The sequence below is a fragment of the Heterobasidion irregulare genome (genome assembly GCF_000320585.1).
Source record: "Heterobasidion irregulare TC 32-1 unplaced genomic scaffold scaffold_06, whole genome shotgun sequence".
Lineage (NCBI taxonomy): Eukaryota > Fungi > Basidiomycota > Agaricomycetes > Russulales > Bondarzewiaceae > Heterobasidion > Heterobasidion irregulare.
The window spans coordinates 1,432,852-1,449,493 of record NW_009258202.1 but is presented as its reverse complement, the minus strand read 5'-3'; the positions used below and the strand labels follow the sequence as shown (position 1 = coordinate 1,449,493).

The following is a 16,642-nucleotide window of genomic DNA, read 5'->3' as shown; positions in this document are numbered from 1 at the left end:
CTTTTGTAATTATACCTACTGTAGCCATTTATAAGGGTTTAGGCTGATCCAAATTTAACTAGTCTTGGTAAAATAATTGCCTATCCCTTTTCCTTACTTTTTTTTTATCAAAGCCTTTATTTAAGTCTATTCTATATATATGTGCATGTATTTTGTATAGTTAGTGTAATCTAATAGAGAACAAGGATCAGTTTAGAATTTTCTTATTAGTTATTTCCTACAACTTTGGGCTATAATATATTGTGCCGGTTATCAAGCCTTTTAAGTAGCTGTCCCAAGGAATTCATGCAAATTAATTAATTACATATAATCAAAAATCAATCTATTAGATCCTCAAAGCTTGTACTTATCAATATCTATTGTAGTCTACATATCCTCATCTAATAAGCTGTCTGTTCTCTCTTTCTCTTTGTACTTTTATCCTCTGAGCCTAAATCCTCATTGTCTGGCTATCTGAAGTCACTCTAGAAGCCTTCATCTTCTTGTTTACCTTTAAATTGAACTTGCCTATTGTCTTGATCTATATGAGCCACCACATCATCACCACTATCTCCCTTGCCTCCCTTATCTTGAATAGGCACATTATCCTCCAATCTAGGCTATTTTGGCTTCTCCAACAACTTTTTCACTCCATAGTTTTTAAGTTTTGGCTTATCCTAGATTGGCCTCCTTTCTTTCTTCTACTTTTTTACTACCACATAGAATACTGTCTTTTGAACTTCATTCTGCCTTCAAATTGTATTGCTCTTATCTTTCAATCTGCCAACACCTTTGAATAATCAGCTTAGTTATCAGCCCTTTTTTCCTTCTCTGCCTAGTCTATCTTCTTTTCCTCATCCTTTATAACACAAAGGTCATAAAAGGCATCTCACAAGAACTATTTCTCATGCCCATCCCTAACAAGTCAATTCCTATCCTTTTTCCCTCTTTTACACTCCTCTATATTCTTTAGCTAACCTCTAATGCACTTTGTGCAGACTATTGCTAGAATTATACTGGCCTGTATCTTCTTCATTGACTCTTTCCTACTTTTATTATAATCAGTCACCTCTTATAGTATCATTTGCAAGTCCTGCTCATTTATTGTCTGGAAAACATGGTCAATAAGATATTGGTAACATAGGGGTTTCTATGGTAATATTAGGGAGGGATCATATACTGGAACATTGTTAGAAGAGTGGATTGGATTTGTCAAAGTAAGGAAGGATATGGAGGGTATGGAAGCCAGGTGGTCAATTGTGGTACAAATAGTGAATGAGATGGTGGAGGCTTGACTATAAGAATGTAGATGAGTCTTTTGTGTAGATATATTATTTTCATCTGCCATCTCTAAGCTAGCAAGCACTAGTTAACTGACAATGTAGTTACTAACCATCTCTGAGATATGCTTAATAGCAGGGCACTGTAAGACAGAGAGAATTGGATTGAGCAGATGGAAGGGGTGAGTTGCTCGGGGTCAATGGGACTCTTTCTCACAAAGCGCCACACCTCGATCAGGGTCCCTCGCTAGCGCTAGTGTTGTCCGCCACCTTGCCTTGTCCGCTGCCTGTGTTCATCTTTTGCTTTATCCTCTCTCAATATATATACCTTGCGAGCATGAAGGCAGTTCCTTATTCCAAACTCACTGCTGCACTCGCAGCACGCGCTATGTATATCTAGTTTTTCGCCAGCCATTGCATGCCCCCATGCCAAGACACTAACGGACGATTCCTGCCATGTAACTGCCCCGCTTCCCCACCTCCCAACATGCCCACCTCAACCAACCCAAACCCTGACACTCCAGCATCCGACACCGTCACCCAAGCTCAATTCCATGGTCTCACAACCGAGGTCTTGAGCCTGACAACAGGGATGGCCAACCTGTAGCTCCTGCTACAAACAGCCCTCCAGGTGGCCGCCAACCTTCCCCCCAAAGCGGCAGCTACCCCGGCTCCGGCACCAGCACCATCTGCCGTGGCGCCCATAACTGCCGACATGCTTTCATTGCACATCCCCAGCTTTGTGCCACCTGCATCCACCAATCCTGCCGCTGGTGTGTCCTCTTCCCTTCTCTCCCAATTCACCCTGGTCAAGGCGGCAGTCATCACGGCCATTGTGACCTAGGAGTTTTGGTCCTTGGATCTCTACAAGTTAGACCCCCAGTACCGGTACAAGGCCGACCGGTGCATTCTAGCCCTCAATGGTGACACACTAGAGCTCCAGACCGGTGACTCCTCTGCCAAGGAGTACCGGTCCCTAAACTTGGTTATCATTCCCCTTTCTACCTATTTTTCCATCCTTGGATCGGCAATTGCCCCCATAACCCCATCCATAGGATCAGTCATCTCGGGCTTCTGGGCTTACACAGCATCGCTGATGCAATTCGCCTTGGAATACAACTGGGCCGCAGTGCATGCCTACCACGCCGACTTCTTTATAGCTCAGCGACGAGAGATGCAGACGGGCAACTACAGCAAATGGGGCTGCATAGATCTGGACATCCAAACCTGCCACTTGTTCAGCCACAACAAAGCAGCGTGCCCCAACGCCCCCGCACCCAGTGGCACAAAGACAAGAAAGGCAGGTGGTGCCGGCTATTGCATTAAGTACAATACTAGACACTGCACAACAAGCCCTTGCCCCTGGGGTCACCTGCACACATGCTCCACATGCGGCCAAGGGCACCCGGTAACCAAGCACAAGTAGGGACTCAGGCTGGCAGACGCTCACGTGCTCTGCCCAGGCCCTGCTTGTTCTCTTGCCCCCAAGTCCACCGGCCCCTCGCTCCTCAACTCGTTCCCTCCCATCCACATCCCCCTGCCTTGCCCCAACTCAGCTCCACACACCAATCATCCCGCCCTCCAACCCCCACACCGTCCGCTCGCTACCTCGCACCTTCATACCCCTGCTTGGGCCCAATTTCTTTCCGAGTACCCAGACCCCTTGTTCGTAGATACAGTCATGGATATTATTAAACATGGTGCCAACATAGGCTACCATCGCAATCACGCACGCATTACTGCACTCCGATGCTATTACCACCAACATTGCAGCCCAAGTCGCGAAAGGCTGCACACGTGGCCCTTTTGACACGCCACCCCTTGTACACTTTCAAAGCTCTCTGCTTGGAGCTGTCACGCGTAAATGGGCTACAAAGGTCCGCCGCATCCATCACCTCTCATGGCCTGATGGGACCTTGGTAAATGACGGCATCCCTAATGACAAAGCTGCCATCATGTATGACATGTTCCATCGAGCCGTTGAAGATCTAATTGCTTCCAGCGCCAGATTGTGCATGATCAAACTCGATCTTGAGCAAGCCTTCTGGCAAATTCCTGTCCAACTGGCAGATTGGCACCTGCTCGGTTTCACCTGGATGGAACAATTTTATTGTAACATCATCTCCGGATTCGGCCTGCGCTCCACCCCATATATTTTTAACCTATTTGCCAAAGCACTTCACTGGATCATCTCGCGTCATTGACTTTGACACTATCTCGACAACTTCCTTGTAATCTTTTCCCCCAACATGGCGCCTCCAGACGTCCTTACTGCGAAGGACTGGATTATAAAACTTGGCCATACCCTCGGTCTTTGCTTTCAGCCCCAAAAAACTCTAGGTCCAGTGATGTGCCTGGAGTACCTGGGTCTAGAACTCGACTCTGTCGCAATGGAAGCTAGGCTCCCTGCTCCAAAGCTTGACATCCTGCGTGACCTCCTTGCAGAATGGTCTGTGCGGCCCTCCTGTACACTCCTGCAACTATAAGAACTTGCAGGCTACCTACAATTTGTATCACAGGTAGTCCCCCTTTCATGGGCATTCTTACACCATGTTTTCCGATTTATGGCATCATTCTGCACCAATTGCTCGCATCAGCATGTGCCTCGTGCACTCCATTGTAATCTCGATTGGTGGCGGGATATCGCTACCACATGGAACGGGATCCAGCTTCTGACGCCAAGCCGTGCCAAGGTCCACATCTACACAGATGCCAGTGGTGCAAAAGAAATTGGTGGAACCACAGGCTCACAATAGTTCTCTTCTCGTCTTCCCCGCCGGCTCTGGGGCCAGGACATTTAGTACAAAGAACTATACGCCGTTGATGAGCATTCACCCACGCTAGGGTCCAAGGAAGGTATTGAGAAGCTTTGAGGAGATACTGAACAGCGCTAGACAAGTACCGAAGACGCCGACTTTTACCGAACATGGTCGGTCCCTACCCAACAGACAACAAGCCACCGAAGGATGTTCGGCAGCACTTGGTATTCTGTATCGGCCAATGTCCTCTGTAAGTCGGTTGGCCCTTATCGCTTATCTTCCCGACTTCTGCATGGTTGGTCAATCGCGATCTTGCACCATTGCTTGGCTACCCTGGTTGTACGATATGTCTTCTTTATTTTTCATTGGTTCTCCAATGCCTGTTCCTGCTACCTATGCTTGGGCAACAGATCCCAAACATTCAGGATTTCACCATCACTGATTAACTTTTACCTTATCACCTTTGGAACTCATATGGATATCTCACCTACCTTCTTATCTTCTCTGTTCGCTAGGGCTTGGTGCCCATTTAACATCTACTCTTATTTCTTGTTTGATATTTTACTTAGGGGCTCTGCTTACTATAAAAACCTACATACAACTCTGGAATAAACCAGCTTTTGCACCCCACCGTTCAGAGCTCATTTGCACTCGTCTCAACCATAGAAATCGTCTTCGTTGACTTCTGAAAACTTGTCATCCTCGTCGTTTGGCCTCATTCGCATTCGTACTCGCCTCTTCACTCGTACCCCTCGTCCTCCCTCATATATTGTCAGAGTCCTGTGTGGCTCTTGAAGCACATAGTTGTCGGTTGCGACACTACTTCTTGTTACTGACCACATCACCGACATGACCAACTGAATGTTTGGTCGGTGTTCGGCGCAGTCCCAAAACCGTTCGGGCGCTATAATCTAACACTCCCCATTGCTTCTCAGCACGCCTTCCCTTTCTAAAGTCATCACTAACAATTCCTTGTGTATTAAATACTAGCTTCAGCACCCTTGCATTAGAGGTTGTTTTGGTGTTGTGCTCGGCACTTAGAGCCACCTCTAGCATATCATTTTGGAGCCCACCACGAGGGGTTAGTATTCAAAATTACTTCAAGGAATCTACGTCGCTCGTCCCAACCAATAGCGGAGCACGAAGAACGACAAACAGTTATTGACAGCTTTAATACTCAGGAAATATCTGCCGACCGAAGTTTGTTCGGAGACGCCAATATAGTCCCGGAGCATCTATCCCACCATCACTATCTTGATCTTGAATCCCCGCCATTGCTCTCGCCGCCGCCCAACTCCACTTTCTTCATAACCCCACCTTCATCGCTGAACCGATCACTACTCCCGCTGATTTCCCCCATCCTCGATCTTGCGCTCTTAGAACAATTACCCCCGTCTCCTATACCATCTCCCCACGACTCCATCTCTCCGTTAATTCCACGCAGCCCCGTCTTCTGAATGCTGACCATCCGACCAACTTTGCTAGAACACTCCTTTGAACCAGCAACTCCATCCCTGATCACCCTAGCAAACAATACCTTCTCCCCCACCTTTGACTTTCTTATTATGGCAACCCCATCCATGCTTGCTCGTGAAGATCGAACGGCTCCAACCTTTGACCCCCATCAACCCCGCGAATTGAGATGATATTTTGCCAATCTCGACTTCCACTTTGTTCGGTCTGCGGTAGAAGATGAGCAGGAAAGGAAGAAATACGCTTGCCGATTCCTGGACATCGACACCTGTGAGCTTTGAGAATCGCTTACCACTTTCACCGATGCCACGAAGACATTCAAGGAGTTCTGCGAAAAAGTCTACAAACTATACCCCGGATCGGAGGAAGAGCACAAATGGTCGGTATTAGATATGGACAAGCTAGTCGGCAAAATGAGCAGGGTCAGCATCTTGTCTCTCAGCGAACTAGGTGACTATCATCGGCGATTCCTGGCGATCACGGTATTCCTCCTCAGCAAGACACGAATCTCGGTCACCAAACAAGGACGCGCCTTCGCTAGAGGATTCCAACCAGAGCTATAGGCAAGAATCTCTCAACGTCTACAACTCAAGTTTCCCGATCATTTCCTAGATGACCCGTACAACCTCCAGGACATCCACGACGCAGCCCAATTTGTCTTGCACGGCACCACATCCGCATACAGCACTATGTCTACTGACATCTCTCGAGCAGCCCCCGCCGCACCGCCCACTAACGCAATCAAGGCCGAAGACCTGGCAACCATGTTCGAATGGCTCACCGACACCTTCATCAAGGCCATTGCCACTCAAAGGACGTCCAGGCCAGCCGATCGACCATCCCGACAACCAGGACAAGGCGGCAACAACTGCATGTTCTGCGGCAGTCCCGAACACTTCATGCACGCCTGTCCTGAGGTCACCGAATACATTCAGATTGTCAAATGCAAGCGGAATATCGAGGGGAAGGTGGTATTGTCAAGTGGGGCATCCGTACCCAGAGAAATCACAGGTAGTAACCTGAAGGACTGAGTTGACGAATGGCATTGCAGGAATCCAGGACAGTTGGCGACTGGACAGATGATGTTTACGGTAAACGTGGCGCCAACTCACCCGATGACGATAGCCTCCCGTCACAATTCACCCTCATTGCTGGATGTCACCCCGACTTACCAACTCACCGACGTCCAGTGAATCACAAGCCTCAAACGCAAACTATTCACACTCCAAACATGGGGCGTGAAGGCATGCAAAATGGTACAGACAGGACGTTCGGCGCCTACCCCATCACCGGCTCCTGAACGACGAATGAGGACTGAAACTCCCGAACCCGAACCCCGACCGACCACCCCGACTCAGCAACTGCCCTCGGTACCAGCCAAGGACGATGCTCCGATCCACCCATACGCCAAAGCCCAGGACGCCACTTATGCACCACCACATGAGCGCAACATGGGACCCCGGCGAAGATACCATCGGCTAAGAAGGACGCTCTGGCCTACAGGACTATAGCACCGATCTACAACAAGAAGGTAGCAGCCGAAGTCTACAACAGGGTGATGGCCACTCAGGTGATGCTTACCCAGCGCGAACTACTCTCCCTCTCCGCAGAAGTCCGTTCGCAGGTCAGGGAAGCCACGTTGGCGCACCGATCACCTAACAAAGACGCCAGCAATGTTCGGACCTTCTACCAAGATGCCAATCTACCCTACACCATCGATGATCTCAAACCACCAACTCGACCGACCGTCTCCTCCTTCGTCAATGTCCTCCACCAGCCTAAAACACCTCTACCTGGCGTGATCATCATCTTTGACATGTATGAAACATATCTGAAGAATCTACAGCCCGGTCAGGTTCCTCAGCCGTTGATAGTTGCTAAAGAGTCATCTGCCCTAAGGTCCATTGTTCCCCTCGTTGATCACTAACAGGAAGTTGAATGCGTCATTGATCCGGGTTCACAAGTTATCGCCATGTTGGAAGGCATTTGCAACAAACTGGCGCTCATCTACGACCCCGAAATTGTCCTCAATATGCAGTCGGCAAATGGCAAAATCGACTGATCCTTGGGACTCGCACGCAACGTCCCATTCCTCATCGGCGATATCACCTTGTACCTCCAAGTCCACATTATTTGGAACCCCACCTATGATGTTCTCCTCGGTCGGCCCTTTGACATCCTCACCGAAAGTGTCGTCAAGAATTATTCAAATGAAGACCAGACGATCACCATCAGTGACCCAAACATGGGACAACAAGCCACCATCCCGACAATCAGACAAGGACCGCCTCGAGTCCTTCACCGAAGACAAGCGGGTTTTTGCAACTCGATGAATTGATCCGAGATCAAGGAGAAGTTGCACTGATCATTTCCACCGATTATGATACCCCCAATTTCCCACTTATCAAAGCGTCCTCAGATTTCCATTTTCCATCTTCCTCTTGTCGCAATCTTTGTCTTAAGTACATTATGGCCTCCAATTTAGGGCCCGAAAATCATCTCAAAAACAATCTCGATTCTGCTCTGTCGTCCTATTTCTCCTCAGTCGTCCCCGGTTCTTTCCATTCCACTAATATCGCCGACCCGGTCGCCATCTTCGCTGCCTAGTGCAAGTACAAACCGGTGGCACAGAAAACATGACCAGTCTTGGCCGACCTCCCCGAAAAGTTCCGAATCATTTGGAACATCCTTGGTGACCCTCTCGCTACCCTTCCGACGCTAATACCGAACCTCCCACCCTTCACGCCGACCAGCAGATACACAGCCGAATGACGTGACCCCATCGACAAAGTCCACTTGGACGATTTCCTTTGGCCCGCTGAATAACAGCTCATGCACCATTTCATGTGTCTATAAGAGATGGGATTGCCTGGGACGATTCGGAATGCGGACGTTTCCGCAAAGAATTCTTTCCTCCAGTCAATATGCCAGTGGTCGAACACAAGCCCTGGGTTCAGCACAACATTCCGATTCCACCAGGCATTTACGACAAAGTGTGCTGACTTATCAAGACCAAGATTGCTGCTGGAGTCTATGAGCCATCAAATTCTTCCTACTGATCACGCTGGTTTACAGTCATCAAGAAGACGAATAGCACCTCCACTGGCACCAAACTCCGAATTGTTCACAGCCTCGAACCCCTGAACGCCGTTACCATCCAGCATTCAGGTGTGCCCCCATATACCAATTAGATCACTGAACAGTTTGCAGCTTGCGCTTGCGGTGGCATTCTGGATCTCTATGTCAGATACAATGAACGAGGGCTCGCCAAATCATCTCGCGACTTCACCACATTCCAGACTCCATTCGGTGCCCACCGACTCATCACCATACCCATGACGACTTCACCCACATCCTCCAGCCAGAGATCCCAGACACCACCATTCCTTTCATCAACGATGTCCCAATTCAGGGCCCACCGACCTGATACGAACTTCTGAACGGCAGCTTCGAGACGCATCCCAACAACCCCAGCATACAACAATTTGTGTGGGAACACTTTCAAGGCCTCAATCGGGTGGTCCAGTAGATGAAGTACAGCGGAGGAACATTTTTGGGACACAAGGCAACACTCTGTGCAGCCGAAATCACGGTGGTCGGCCATCGCTGCACGTACGAAGGAAGATTACCTGATGAGTCTAGGGTAGAGTCAATTATGAAGTGGGGACCTTGCAGGGATCTCTGGGACATTTGGGCATTTCTGGGGACAATCAATGTTGTTCGGATCTTCATTTGGAATTTTGCACACCGGGTGCATGCACTGACTATGTTAATGCACAAAGATTTTCCATTTGTGTTCGGCCCAGACCAGATAGCAGCCCAAGACAATCTCTGGTCGGCACTACTCAAATTGCCAGCCCTTCGACCGATTGACTATGGGTCGGCAGCCAACGTCATCCTCACCGTCAATACCTCACAAATCGTGGTTGGCTTCTACCTCTGCCAATGCGCACTCGACAATCCGCGGGTTCGGTACTATGCCTGATTCAGCTCCATCACCCTTAACGACCGCGAATCGCGATTCTCCTAGCTGAAGCTCGAACTCTACGGTCTCTTTTGCGCCCTTCAATTGCTCAAAATGTATCTCATCGGCGTTCAGAACCTGATAGTCGAAGTAGATGCACACTACATCAAGGGCATGCTCACTAACCCAGATCTTGAACCCAGCACTAGCATCAATCGGTGGATCGTCTCCATCCTCACCTTCCATTTCACACTCGTCCATGTCCCTAGTACCTCTCATGGACCCGATGGCCTCTCCCGACGACCACCACAACCCACCAATTGACCCAAACCCGAAGACAACTTTGACGACTGGATCGACAATCTCTACGGCTTCCTCCATCAGATCAACAACACGTTCCCCACCTCCATCTCAACTTTGACCACCGCCATCTTCACCTCCTCACTCATAGGCGACCCCCCGACCAATACCGACACCGAGGACGAAGGCCCAACTATCGACTATTCAGATATCCCATGATCGCAAAAAGCGTTGGAAGCCAAAGAGCGCCTATGGTCGGTCCACGACTGGCACCGAACATTGGTTTGGCCCCCTTCTCTCTCCAACTCCGAATATGCCACCTTCCTACGATATTGCACTGAGTTCTTTATTGCAGCTGACAAGCTATGGAGAAAAGACTCACATGGTTGACACAAGATTGTTGCAGCCCCTTCTAGTCAGATCGCAATTCTCACCGCCGCCTATGACGACGTTGCTCACAAGGGATTCTACGCCATGACCGCCTTCATTGCCAAACGCTTCTGGTGGCCACACATGAGGCAAGATATTTCTTGGTTTGTTCGGACATGTCACCTTTGCCAGATTCGCCAGACTCGCAACATTCTCATTCCCCTGACCGTCGCCTTGCCCGCACCACTCTTCGCAAAGATGTATATGGATACCATGCACATGCCGACCACCGGCAGTTTCAAGTATCTCGTTCAAGGTCGCTGTCCAGTATCACACTACCCCAAATTCCGAATGCTCTGACGCAAAACAAGCTCAGCTCTTGCCGACTGGATATTCGAGGATATTCTGTGCCGATGGGGAACATTGGTAGAGATCATCTCCGACAACGGACCAGCATTTGTCAAGGCACTCGACCAGTTAGCAAAGAAGTACCACATTCGGCACATCCATATTTCGGGCTACAATTCCCGCGCCAATGGCATCGCCGAACGACCTCACTTTGATGTTCGGCAGGCTCTGTTCAAGGCCGTGGATGGAGATCAGGCCAAGTGGAATTGTGCAGCTCATTTTGTATTCTTGGCTGATTGTATTACTGTTTGGCACCAAATGGGCTGCTCGCCATACTTCACAGCAACTGGAACCCATCCCCTCCTCCCCCTCGACATTGCCAAAGCCACCTACCACCTGCCACCGCCAACCACAACCCTCAGCACCACCGACCTCATCGCCCGACGGGCCATAGCCTTGCAGAAATGCCGATCAGACCTCGCCCACCTTTGCAGCTCAGTTGTCGACGCCCATGTCCAGGCCGCCATCCAATTTGAATAACAGCACTTGGCCACACTTTGCGACTTCAATTTCCACCAAGGCTTGCTTGTCCTGATGCGCAACACAGCCATAGAAAAGGTGCTCAATCGGAAGATGCGTCCACGGTACCTAGGGCCTTTGCTAGTAATTTCTAGGAATCGGGGAGGAGCGTATATTCTGGCCGAACTCGACGGATCGGTCTTTGATTGGCCAATTGCAGCATTCCATGTTATTCCTTATTTTGCTCGCAGGTCTCTGAAGCTCACCAAACTTGAAGCCCTCCTCGACATCTCACAAGAACGCCTTTGGGCAATAGAAGAATCCCGATCGAGCAATGACGACGCTGAGGCCGACGATGCTAATGAAGAGGATACTAACACCAGCTCAGTCCGATCTGCAAAAGATGACGACGCGGCTTCGGGAACCTCCGACTAGATCCCACCCTCCCATCTTTTGCCCACTTCGGTCGGTGACTGGGGACAGTCATGATCTCAGTAGGGAGGAGGATTCACAGATATACCCATTTCTTTGTTTTTGTTTACTCATCACAGACATGGACTGACGCCCAATTATTTCCACACTTTTAGTACTTTTACCACCAACCGATCGCCGACCGAATAGTCGGCACTCATTTTACACATCATTCCTGCAAGTACCAAGCCGCATTGAAGACTTCTTCTGATTTGCGCAAAACCATAGGGTTTTATGCCTGTGATGACATACTGAGGCTTCCCCTAATATTCCAACTTATTTTCTTCATTTCACTGAATGCTTCGCTTACAAGTACATTCACACAGTCATTTTGCCGACTGATTTCCCAAATGATACCTCTAGTCTCCACTAAACGCCTCATTCATCTCAAGACAGTCCTTTCACTTATTTTATATTTTACTGGACTAGCAACACCTTAAAACTACTTTACACATCGGGAACAAAGTTGCCCGACACCGACATTCCCGAATCCTTGGCATCCAACGAGTCTTTCACCAACACCACATCTGAAACCGCTGATCCACCCGAACACGCCTCAAGAACCTCCAACTCACCCTGCCACATCGCAATTGAACGTGCCAGTGAGGCACGTGTACCTTCGGCCACAGCAATGCGGTACCGAAGCTCTGACACGATGCCTTGCGCGACGACAGGAGACAGGTGAGAGGAGTCGGGCAGGGCGGGGACAGCAGAGGAACGAGCACGTGAAGGGCAGGTAGGAGCGGGGGCGGCCCTAGCAGTGGTAGAAAGCTGCTGGACCAGTATTCTGGTACAAGCGGCTGCGCCAAACGATACCGAACAATGAGCTCCACATTTCTGATTCAAACAAAAGATGACTTACCTTTCATCTGAGTGATGCTATCGCCGACCGACCATACGGGAACAACCACCTCTACCTTATGACACTTCAAAGGGCATCCCCTCTCCTCCGACTTTGGCGCCGACTTCCCTTTTTCCTTTGATTTCCCCTTCCCCTTCCCCTTATCTGTCGGCGTCCACCCAGGCTGAAAGCTACACCCCTTCGACTCCCTGGCACACTTCGTGCACGATACCAGCCTAGGTCGCTGGTAGCATCGGAACACCTTGGTCAGAAAGGCGGTCGCACAGCGATGACAAGCGTAGTCAGCCTAGAAGGAGGGTCAGCAATAGGAAGCGGCGGCAAGAGAGAGGGAACTCACCAAGACATCACCTGGTAATAATCCGGGAGGGTCTTCAAGCAGCTTCCTGGCACCATTTTGCTCCACAGGGGACCTAGCACTCGACATTTGGCCCATTCCAGGGCCGAGAGGAAGGACAATGCGCCCAAGAGGTGGCGTCGGTTGACGAGCAAACTCGACGACAACAGCCGTGGCCGACTGTTTGCCCTTCAAGTTGGTCGGGGCAGCAGCGGCGACCAAACCCACGCTCATTCAATCCAGAGCATTGGTTACAGACGCAAGTGCAGAATTGGCAGCGGACAGGTCAGGCTGGGACGAGTCGGCAGATGGGTCGGGATGGGAGGAGGACATGGCGGCAGAAGGGGAAGGAGAAGGAAGGAAGAGAGGAAGAGAAAGGACAGACTCGGCCTCAAGCTCAGCCAACTGACGCTCACCCTCTTCAGGATTGAGCGATCCATCGAACATCGCGTCCACCAGTACCTCCTGGCGCCATTCATGATCCACTTCAGCTGACTCCCAAGCCGCAGCAGCCCGAGCTGCCTCAGCTTCGGCAGCCTCCCGTTCGGCGATAGCAACACGCTCCCTCTCCTCCACTAGGGCCTGTTCCTTGGCCGCCTGCTGTTGCTGCAATGCAACATACGCCGCCCGCTGTGGAAGGATTCGTGCCCCCCATACCAGCCAGTCGTCAGTAGCCATTGGATCGAGGCCAATCTTGGCCTCGGCGATCCAGTCGGTGAGTTTGGGCATGTCTTGCCCACGCGCCGAATGGTCAAAAACAGCCTGCAAGAACGTCAGCAGCTAGCAGAAGGCAAAGGGACGAACCGACTGACCACTCGTTTGGCGAAACCCTGTGCCCAGGCCTCGTAATCCTCGTACTTGGTGGCGCTATCAGGAAGGGCAAGCATGTACTCCCCAAGCTTGGTTTTAAGGACAGAAAGGATGGAGGACATGTTGGGAAGCAGAGAGGATCGGATAAGGAGGCGAAGCGGCAAGAGAATGGCAATGAGTGACTTAGTTGCTGAAGTATCAACAATCATCAGGTGATTGTGGTCACCTGACTAAGCCATGTGCCACTATGCGTGGCAGAAACCGCGATGCGCATTACCGCTCTTTGCCAACACGCTCCTATGCCAGTGCCTAGTTGGGGCACTCTAGGCTTCAGCTACTCTCTCACCTAATCAGTTGCCACGCCACAGGACTTTGCTGACGCAGCCCCGGTCTCCCTTGCGCGCCGACCTGGTCCATTCTATGACATCTCCTTGCCGATTATTCACCTGTGCCACATCTCTCCCACGTGCCCACTTTTTCCATGCCATCGCTTGTTACCGACGCTTTCCCACATCCACACACTACGCGCCCTGATCCATATGCAGTGTTGCCACACCAATTTTTTTGCTCCAACTCCTAGCCGCCGACCAACTGACTGAGGATAGTCAGGATTTCAGTAGGGAGGAGATGATGAGCATTTACCCACGCTAGGGTCTGAGGAAGGTATTTGGAAGCTTTGGGGAGATACCGAATAGCACTAGAAAAGTACCGAAGACACCGACTTTTACCAAACATGGTCGGTCCCTATCCGACAGACAACAAGCCACCGAAGGACGTTTGGCAGCACTTGGTATTCTGTATCGGCCGATGTCCTCTGTGAGTCGGTTGGCCCTTATCGCTTATCTTCCCGACTTCTGCATGGTTGGTCAATCGCGATCTTGCACCATTGCTTGGCTACCCTGGTTGTACGATATGTCTTCTTTATTTTTCATTGGTTCTCCAATGCCTGTTCCTGCTACTTACGCTCAGGCGACGGATCCCGAACATTCAGGATTTCGCCATCACTGATTAACTTTTACCTTGTCACCTTCGGAACCCATATGGACATCTCACCTACCTCCTTATCTTCTCTGATCGCTAAGGCTTGGTGCCCATTTGACATCTACTCTCATTTCTTGTTTAATATTTTACTTAGGGGCTCTGCTTACTATAAAAACCTACATACAACTCTGGAATAAACCAGCTTTCGCACCCCACCGTTCAGAGCTCATTTGCACTCATCTCAACCATCGAAATCGTCTTCGTTGACTTCCAAAAACTTGTCATCCTCGTCGTTTGGCCTCATTCGCATTCGTACTCGCCTCTTCACTCGTACCCCTCGTCCTCCCTCATATATTGTCAGAGTCCTGTGTGGCTCTTGAAGCACATAGTTGTCGGTTGCGACACTACTTCTTGTTACCGACCACATCACCGACATGACCAACTGAATGTTCGGTCGGTGTTTGGCGCAGTCCCAAAACCATTCGGGCGCTATAATCTAACACTCCCCGTTGCTTCTCAGTATGCCTTCCCTTTCTAAAGTTATCACTAACAATTCCTTGTGTATTAAATACTAGCTCCAGCACCCCTGCATTAGAGGTTGTTTTAGTGTTGTGCTCAGCACTTAGAGCCACCTCTAGTGTATCACCGTCCTTCATGCCCTCCTTTGCTAGGGCCCAGACCTCACTGGCCGGCATGTCATCTTTCATGTTGACAATCAAGCTGTCATCCAAGTGCTTCTCATGCTGTCAAATTGCTCCACTCCAGTTGCGGAGCTTCTGCACCGCTTCCTTAATTTAACATGCTGCCTCGACCTAATCTTTTCCACGGTTTGGCTCTCTTCCAATCAGAACATGCTCGCTGATGCCACTTCTCATTTTAATTATACTCAACTATTTGATCTTGCCCCCCATCTTGATCAACAGCCCTCCTACTGGCACCTCTGTTTTGGTGGTATCAACACTTCTGACATGTCGCACCCCAAGTTGCTTTTTACCTATGGCACAGGATTGCATCTAGCATGTGCGCCACTTACAGTGTCAGCTAGAAATCCTTCATCAATCTTGCCACTATTAGTGGGCACTTCAACCCAGATAGAGCTCTCTTCCTGGCCAATCAAAATGCTGTTATGGCATGGGTGGCCTGGCTCAGCAGCCGAGTCCAGCCCAAAACCATCAAAGCTTACCTTATGCATCTCTGATCCCTCCATGTCAACACGGACCTTCCTTTCTTGGCAATTGAAGTGCCAGTTGTCCAACGCCTTATTTGGGGCATCAAGAGATACCACAGTAAGGCCGGCCGTAAACCCAAGCAACCAATCACCCTCCCCATCCTTTGCAATATCCTCAGCCACATGCCAGATTCCCCTCAGCAACTCTACCTCCGCGCTGCCTGCTGCCTTGCCTACTCTGCCCTGCTCTATTGTGGAGAATTCACGACACACGAAGGTACCCACTGGGGCTTTGGCACCGAAACCGGCCTCACAGCCGGTTCCATCAGATTACTCCCCGATGCCACTAACCTGACTCATGCAACAATCTTTCTCCCTGGCTCCAAAACCGACCCCTTCTGCAAAGAAACTACCATCATGGTCGCCGCTGCTCCTCCTGGCTCCGCAACCTGTCCGGTGGTCGCACTCAAAGCCCTCTTTGAGGCAGAACCCCGGCCAGAGACCGCCGTGTTGTTTGAAGAATGTCCCGGCATGCCGCTCTCTCACGGCTTCTTCCTCAAGTCGATCCGGGCTGCTCTTCTCTACGCGGGGTACAATCCCTTGGAATTTGCTGGCCACAGCTTCCAACATAGCATCGCCTCCTCCGCAGCAGTTGCCAGCTATTCAGACTATGAGATACAACTTTTGGGCTGGTGGCGCAGCAATGCCTTCAAGCTCTACCTAGAGGTAGACCAGGCTTGGCTACTTCAACTGTCTAGAACTCTTCATTTGGCCCTCAGCCATCTGCTTTCGACCCTCCGGGTCTGCACGGCCTTCCTATCATGGCTTGAGGTTGGCCCTGGGACCTAGTCCTGAGGCTTGCCTTAAGTTCTCAAGGGCCACAAATGTCATACATTTGTCATGCCTGTCGAGCCCGGAGAATTTCACTTCCCTTCTCAATTCAGTTGCTTCTTTCTCAATTTAGATAATGCTTCTTCCTTTGTCACTCAGTCACATTGGTGGATCGAGCAGATAGAAGGGGTGAG

The 16,642-nt window shown here is 50.2% G+C and overlaps 8 protein-coding genes across 8 annotated transcripts; 7 read left to right on the top strand and 1 right to left on the bottom strand.

The window, feature by feature from the left end:
• Window positions 1-2,103: 2,103 nt before the first annotated feature.
• Window positions 2,104-2,685, top strand: HETIRDRAFT_45502 (uncharacterized protein; the record flags this gene model as incomplete). Its single annotated transcript, XM_009548631.1, has 1 exon — window positions 2,104-2,685. A coding segment is annotated over one exon (582 nt), but the record flags the coding sequence as incomplete, so codon positions are not given.
• A 3,025-nt stretch (window positions 2,686-5,710) lies between these two features.
• Window positions 5,711-6,791, top strand: HETIRDRAFT_427702 (uncharacterized protein; the record flags this gene model as incomplete). The annotated part of the gene is made up of 4 exons (XM_009549197.1): window positions 5,711-5,761; window positions 5,806-5,941; window positions 6,104-6,462; window positions 6,543-6,791. 4 exons carry the CDS (start codon window positions 5,711-5,713, stop codon window positions 6,789-6,791), a joined length of 795 nt encoding a protein of 264 aa, XP_009547492.1.
• A 258-nt stretch (window positions 6,792-7,049) lies between these two features.
• Window positions 7,050-7,553, top strand: HETIRDRAFT_101887 (uncharacterized protein; the record flags this gene model as incomplete). Its single annotated transcript, XM_009549196.1, has 2 exons — window positions 7,050-7,346; window positions 7,422-7,553. 2 exons carry the CDS (start codon window positions 7,050-7,052, stop codon window positions 7,551-7,553), a joined length of 429 nt encoding a protein of 142 aa, XP_009547491.1.
• A 1,704-nt stretch (window positions 7,554-9,257) lies between these two features.
• Window positions 9,258-9,974, top strand: HETIRDRAFT_452291 (uncharacterized protein; the record flags this gene model as incomplete). The annotated part of the gene is made up of 3 exons (XM_009549195.1): window positions 9,258-9,458; window positions 9,522-9,723; window positions 9,793-9,974. 3 exons carry the CDS (start codon window positions 9,258-9,260, stop codon window positions 9,972-9,974), a joined length of 585 nt encoding a protein of 194 aa, XP_009547490.1.
• A 255-nt stretch (window positions 9,975-10,229) lies between these two features.
• Window positions 10,230-11,012, top strand: HETIRDRAFT_452290 (uncharacterized protein; the record flags this gene model as incomplete). The annotated part of the gene is made up of 3 exons (XM_009549194.1): window positions 10,230-10,440; window positions 10,501-10,740; window positions 10,816-11,012. The coding sequence occupies 3 exons, from the start codon at window positions 10,230-10,232 to the stop codon at window positions 11,010-11,012; spliced, it is 648 nt and encodes a 215-aa protein (XP_009547489.1).
• Window positions 11,013-11,066: 54 nt separating this feature from the next.
• Window positions 11,067-11,426, top strand: HETIRDRAFT_101884 (uncharacterized protein; the record flags this gene model as incomplete). The annotated part of the gene is made up of 1 exon (XM_009549193.1): window positions 11,067-11,426. The coding sequence occupies one exon, from the start codon at window positions 11,067-11,069 to the stop codon at window positions 11,424-11,426; it is 360 nt and encodes a 119-aa protein (XP_009547488.1).
• Window positions 11,427-11,909: 483 nt separating this feature from the next.
• Window positions 11,910-14,203, bottom strand: HETIRDRAFT_115948 (uncharacterized protein; the record flags this gene model as incomplete). Its single annotated transcript, XM_009549192.1, has 7 exons — window positions 11,910-12,262; window positions 12,325-12,610; window positions 12,662-12,887; window positions 12,918-13,420; window positions 13,471-13,658; window positions 13,943-14,063; window positions 14,111-14,203. The coding sequence occupies 7 exons, from the start codon at window positions 14,201-14,203 to the stop codon at window positions 11,910-11,912; spliced, it is 1,770 nt and encodes a 589-aa protein (XP_009547487.1).
• Window positions 14,204-15,800: 1,597 nt separating this feature from the next.
• Window positions 15,801-16,447, top strand: HETIRDRAFT_452288 (uncharacterized protein; the record flags this gene model as incomplete). The annotated part of the gene is made up of 2 exons (XM_009549191.1): window positions 15,801-16,343; window positions 16,397-16,447. The coding sequence occupies 2 exons, from the start codon at window positions 15,801-15,803 to the stop codon at window positions 16,445-16,447; spliced, it is 594 nt and encodes a 197-aa protein (XP_009547486.1).
• Window positions 16,448-16,642: the final 195 nt, after the last annotated feature.